The sequence below is a fragment of the Teleopsis dalmanni genome, chromosome 2 (assembly GCF_002237135.1).
Source record: "Teleopsis dalmanni isolate 2A chromosome 2, ASM223713v2, whole genome shotgun sequence".
Classification (NCBI taxonomy): Eukaryota; Metazoa; Arthropoda; class Insecta; order Diptera; family Diopsidae; genus Teleopsis; species Teleopsis dalmanni.
In genome coordinates, this window is record NC_051847.1 from 61359704 (window position 1) to 61366150 (window position 6447).

A 6447-nucleotide genomic window follows, 5' to 3' on the forward strand; every position below is an offset into this window, starting at 1 on the left:
GATTTCAGATGTCTCTTGCGATAGGCATGGTTTACGTTGCGAATATTCAAACTCCTATCCCGAAGAGAGTACTATATTGACAGTTGAAATACATGCAATATATGTAACAGATAGATAGATAATAGATATCATAATAAATTTATTGTGATTAATCAATCAGTTATTATTTCATATAGCAAAGGTTAAACTCAACAATATACATTAAACACATTATAAATTATTTAACTCTGAGATAAATTTATTTTCTAATAAAAATGAAAAAGAAATCATAAATAAATACTTGAAAGAAAATTAATTTAACAATTCTTATTATTTTTTTACTGCCTTTTTCTTTGCTCCTTTTAATTTTGCCTCATTTCTAGCTTTTTGCTTTTTTAGTGCTTTTTCTTTCATTGAATTGTTTTCCGCACGCAGTTTATCAATTTCTCTCATTAGTTCCATATTTTCATTAAATATTGCATCGCATTCTTCTTTGACTACGTTATGCTTTGATTTCTCCTTATCGTTCTTAATTTTGTTTTCAATATAATTACGTTGCCTGAAATACTCCTCTCTTACCAATTTATCCATATTTATGGATCTCTTGATTGGTTCTTTATTTACATACTTCTTATACATATCTTGTACGATTTTTCGCATCTGTTTAGGGAAATTAATTTTAGCGCCCAATTGATATATTTCAGTACGCATGTTGTTGATGCGCTCCCGTGCTGCTTTGGCACGATTTCTTTCATTTCTGAGCTCTTCAATGGTATCGTAATATTTACCCTTAACACTTTCGATTTCAGCTTCTAAACGAATATTTGCTTGATTCAAATCTTCTAATGCGTTCTCCATGTCTATAATTTTCTTGCGTTTATCATTAAGTAAATATTCTTTAGGTTCAATTTGTGCTTTCAATTCGGTGATTCTATGCAATAACACCAATTTATATTTGTCAAGTTCCTGATTTCTATGAAATAGTTCCTGTATACGTTTTTCCTTAGTGCTAATAACATAATCTCTATCAGCGATATCTTTCTGCAGATCATCAATGTCACGCATACCTTTATTAATAATCTTCTCTGACTTAGTATTCTCTTCGGTAAGTATTTCCAACTCTTCCAACAAGTTTTCAATTTCTATACCCACTAACTCGTATTTTTTTCTGTAAACTCCAGCTCGTCCTCGCCATAATTGAGCTGAATTTTTTTCATCTTGCAGTTTATTTTCATAGCTCATCTTTGTGTCATGCAAAGTTCTTTGGCTTTCAATATCCACCTGCCGACAGTACTCAAAATATTCCGCCTTCTTATTTTGCATCTCTTTAATGAGCTCACGTAGCAGCTCTCTGCGTTCATTTAATTGCATCTTGTATCCCTCTTCCAGACCCTCAACAGTGTTTTGTAATGTACTTGCAGATTTTTGCAATTTCTCCTCATACCCTTTACGCACTTTTAGCATTGTTTCTCGCAGATTCGAAAACTTTTGATACTCCATCAACATTTGCTCACCATATTGATTTTCTAAATTCTTAAGTTTCCTATTGTGTTCATTGATTACTTCAGTCATTTTGAAAGTAACTGCATTCATATCCTCTACATGAAGTTGGGCACTTTGATTATTTAACGCCCTGAGTTGTTCCATAGCATCACAGTAACTCTTGTGCACAGCAGCCAATTGTTGTCCATCGAAAAGTTGATTTTGACTCAGTTGATAGGCAAATTCCTCTGCCTGTTGTTTTAAACGAAGATTCAGATTTTTGACCTGTTCGATTTTATCATGTAAAATAGAACGAGGAATGAGTATTTCTTGACAGCGTAATAGATCCTTGTCCATGATTGCAATACGCCCTTCAATGTTCTCTAATACCCAAAATCCAAGAGTGCCTGCATCTGAAGCTGTTATTAGCATCAAACCATCGAAAGTAAATTTGAGACGCTTAATTGGTGAGGCAAAAAAACGAAAACTTCTACATCTACCACCTCCTGCTTCACTGAAGGGACAATGTATATTTATTAAATCGTTCAAGGTATTGGAAACAAACATAACCATATCAGAACGTGATAAACACATATCAATTAGAGGGGCTTTCATTTCGGTTGGTAATGCAATTTCTCGAACGAGCTCCGAGTTTTGAAATTCACGCACCACACCGTAATTTGTTATAGCATAAATAGATATGGGGTCGGTACCACCAATGCAAACAGTATTATATTGTGTACCTTTTTGTACGATTTCTTGTAAACGTTCACCGGTATGAACATCCCATTGATAAATTGCACCCTCTGCACCACCAGAAACAATTGTATCATCCATTTTCGTCCAAGCTAATGTCAAAATGATACCGCTGTGACCCTAAGTTAAAAAAAAACTAAACTCTTATTTGAAGTTCCAAAAAAAAACGGTCTGATAACAAAGTTATCAAATATTAAAAATAAACGAAGTTTGTTGAAGAATGATCTAATATAAGAAAGACAAAAAATAAAAGTAACAAAAAGTAGCAGACGCAGATTTTGGTAGGATTCATGCATTATATGATACTTAAAAAAATTATTGATTCTCAATTCTAATGTCAGCAAATAGCACTTAGAAGACAGTGTAGGAATTTGCAAAAATGAACGGATATGTACTCCATCTGAACACTTTTACTCAATAATGTCCGTGACTACTTGGATGATCAACTGTAATTAGAGCTCTGTAGCATTCTCATAATAAGTTCTTCAGATGATTTCATAGAAGTATAGTTTGAAGCCCGGAATATGTATTATATTTGATTTAAGGAAGTGATATATAAGTGATATATAAACCCTAAATTACAGCATTAGATTATCACTAGCTTGAATATTTATCATATTCTTCAGCTGGCAGAAAAAAATACCAGAAGAGAACCGAAAAGTAGAAATTGAAAGATCTTGACTGGGAGTTCTGATACATCCACCGAATGATTCTGATTGTCTAACATTTAAATATTATTTTGTTATATCTTTGAAATATGATCTTACTTGCGTGAAATCTTAAACTTACAAAATAGCTTTGAAAAGCACTTCCTCCTATTTATTAAAGACAAGAGAATAATACAAGTAAAGAATAATGGTGCCAACCAAAAAATAGAAGGTAGAAGGGAGCGTAAAAAATTTGGATCGATATTATTACTATCGATTATTATTTAAAAAGCTGAATTTTTAATTGTTTTTTTTTAGGATAGGTTATATAAATTATTCGTAAAAAGCCTTAAAAAGGCATGACTTTTAATTAAAATTCTTTTTAAAGTAAATCCTAATTGTTAAATAAATAAAAAAATTAAATAATTGACACAAAAACTCACCTTCAAATGTATCACCGTTTCGAAATTCAGAGCTGTAATAACGGATATGCAATTATCATACCCAGCGGCCATGTAAGCACCAAGATTAGAGAAACGTACAATTGTGCAGCGAGGAAAATTGAAGGTTTTAACAATCTGAAAACGCATTTATAAATGATCTTATATACATTTATATAAATTTTTTGTATTATTACATCTAAATCCTCCATGTAAATCTGTGCTAATCTCAGCTGATCCGCAAATCCAATAGCAACCATAAAGCCAGTGCAGCAAAGTTCAACGAGGTTAACGTCCACTTGAAATTTGCGTACAAGTTCAATCTCGTCAGTTTCATAATTCCAAATTCGCACAGTTTGATCTTTGGCTATAAGTAAAATAATATTATGCAATAAAAATAGGATATTGTACTATATAAAAATTGATTTTCTTACAAGCTGTTACAACAATAGGTTTCCATGAACAAATTGAAACATCAACAATTCCATCTACATGCAGCTTTTGACCAAGCGGTTTAAAATATAATTGCATATAGCTCGTAGCCTCTTCCTCTTCTTCTTTTTCTTCATCATCTTCAATCATATAGAATTCATCTTCTGTCATTGATAGTCGACTTGTATAGATTTGAGATATAGTTGGCGAAACGATTATGTTTTCCATAACATCATCAAATGCTATATTTTTTATTTGATAAGCCTCTTCCGGAAATTCACTTGGTCGCAAAGTTATAACAGTTGTTCGCACATATTCGAATTTGGTTTCTTTTTCAAATACAAATACTCTATTAAATAGCACAAATACAAATGCATCTCTCAAATTTGTTACAAAAGTAACACGTTTATCCTTTAATACTTCATCAGAGGGTAGCATTTTCGCCAGCTCCTTATCCATTTGTTCCTGATCCTTAAGTATATGTACTGATTCTGCAGTATTTGCTTTTTGATGAGTTTTGAAGTCGCCATTCTCAACTAATATTAAGTCATTATCATCTGAACCCATTAATAACAAATCCGAGGCCAAGAAATACATCGAGCATATATTGTAGGCGAATTTGCATGTAGAACTAACTGTAATGGTTGTTTCTGCTTTGCACAGGAAAATCAGTACGCCAGTTCCTGCTATTGCTACCAGTGCATTATCTTCTGGATGACATGCCATGCATTCATACCCTTGATCATTATCAGTCGATGGCAAGGTACATTCAGCTTCAGAACTCGATTTATCCAAGGTAAGCATGAGTAGAGAAGCTTCAGCACATTTAGTCATCAGAACTATTGCTCTTGCGTCATAAGTAAACAGCATTGCATTTATTTCAATTTCTTGAAACTTTTCGGGTAGAACTAAATGTCTACGTTTCTTCAGAGTAGACATGTCGTAGACAGATATATAAGAACCACTAAAAATAAGTTAAGTTAATCAAATAAGGTAATCAAAAAATAATATGTATATGATATATGTATATGATATATGTATATATTTGATCAGTCAAATTTTTCATATCAGGCTATTATTTGCAATAAATGTGGCCGTATGGCGTCAATGGTGGCATGAATATTGACTTCCAATGCTGCAAAAGTAGCTAGTTTATCGTCATAAATCAATGTCTTAACGTAGCTCCGTAAAAAGTGATTGAAAGGCGTTTAATCACACGAACGAGGGGCCGATTTACAGGACCACTTCTGCGATGATGCCACCAGCATTTAAATTGTGTGGATGATTTTGAATCGAGAAAAGTAAAATAGGTGTGAAAAAGATCAATAACCGCATAAATTGCTTGCTCACTAGGTCGATTATGTTGACCGTAAAATAGACGAAGTGCTCTATGAACTTTGCGAACAGATTTATTTTTTTTAAAGTGAATTTCCACAATTAGAACTGTTGTTCTATCGTTAATTGATTCATGATGAATTGTCAAACTTTACTTAACAGAAACACAATTTGATATCCTTAGCTGTCAAACAATAGTTATTGATATTGGTAATTCTCATGCATAAATTTAAACATTCATATATATAGTATTTTATATATATATTATAAAATATTATAAAAATTTTTTTCACATTCATTATTACTCATATCACTTACTCTGTAGGATTCTGTTCCAAAACAGCTAAAAACTTTTTTGAAGATGCCATGGTCATTCTAAGTGGAGTGGTGTCTACTGGCAATCTAATATCAAAATTATTTATATTATATGATATAGTTTAGAAGAATTTATATTTAAATTTAATTACCGCAGAAATTTTTGTTTATTATTTAAGAAATTATGGAAGACAATTACATTTTCGACCGGATATACAACATCACCATTGTAGGAGTATTGTACATTACCAACAACTTCAGAACGTAAGCCATAAATATTTCTTGGTACAGCATTAACTGGAATAACTTGTACTTCTTCTTCATCGTCCGGTACCGCATCAACGTTGGCCATTGTACTTAAATTATTTATTTAACACTGAAATTGTGAAAAATACACAAATTTTATTTTGTTACTGAAAAGGAACAATTTTCATTGATCAAACTTTTTATTTGTTTAATTAAATCACCATGACATTATTTTCATGAACAATTCAACTTAGTTTTTATCAAAAAATTGTTTATGTTTATTTATTTCTCTGAAGGCAACAAATCTCAACTGAAAATGTTTATTTTTTTATTACTTAATGACGATGGTAGCATATATTCTGAAACCAATAAATAATAATGCGAATATGTTATTTGCCATTTTCCAAATTTGCCCAAAATAGTGGTATTTATTAACAAGTCAGAAAAATCATTTTTTTTCGAAATAATTTTGTAAAATCAAAACTGCATTATGTAAAATTATACAAATTTTATTTAAATATTAAATATTAAAACTGCATTATTGAAAGTGTGTTTATATATTATAATGAGGTATATATGTGCTTTCAACAAACTTCTTATAGTGTGTAGGGTTTGTTTCTCTTATAATGGTCTAACAATAATCTACCAACATGCTTGCATTCCAATACCCTTGATATCATTTCTCCATTGCAGAGATATTTACCTTTCACCTGATGAAACCTTTCACCTTTTTCACTGAAAAAAAGGTTAGTTACAGCAAATAACTCTAAAAAAGTACACAGAAAAAAATATCGTTGTAATTTTCGAGTTTTACG

The 6447-nt window shown here is 31.4% G+C and overlaps 1 protein-coding gene across 1 annotated transcript; it reads right to left on the reverse strand.

The window, feature by feature from the left end:
* Positions 1-309: 309 nt before the first annotated feature.
* On the reverse strand, positions 310-5828 carry LOC119674680 (cilia- and flagella-associated protein 57-like). The gene is made up of 6 exons (XM_038085833.1): positions 5539-5828; positions 5390-5473; positions 3739-4700; positions 3502-3671; positions 3308-3442; positions 310-2337 (listed from the first exon to the last, which is right to left on the reverse strand). The coding sequence occupies exons 1-6, from the start codon at positions 5736-5738 to the stop codon at positions 310-312; spliced, it is 3579 nt and encodes a 1192-aa protein (XP_037941761.1). The 5' UTR covers positions 5739-5828.
* Positions 5829-6447: the final 619 nt, after the last annotated feature.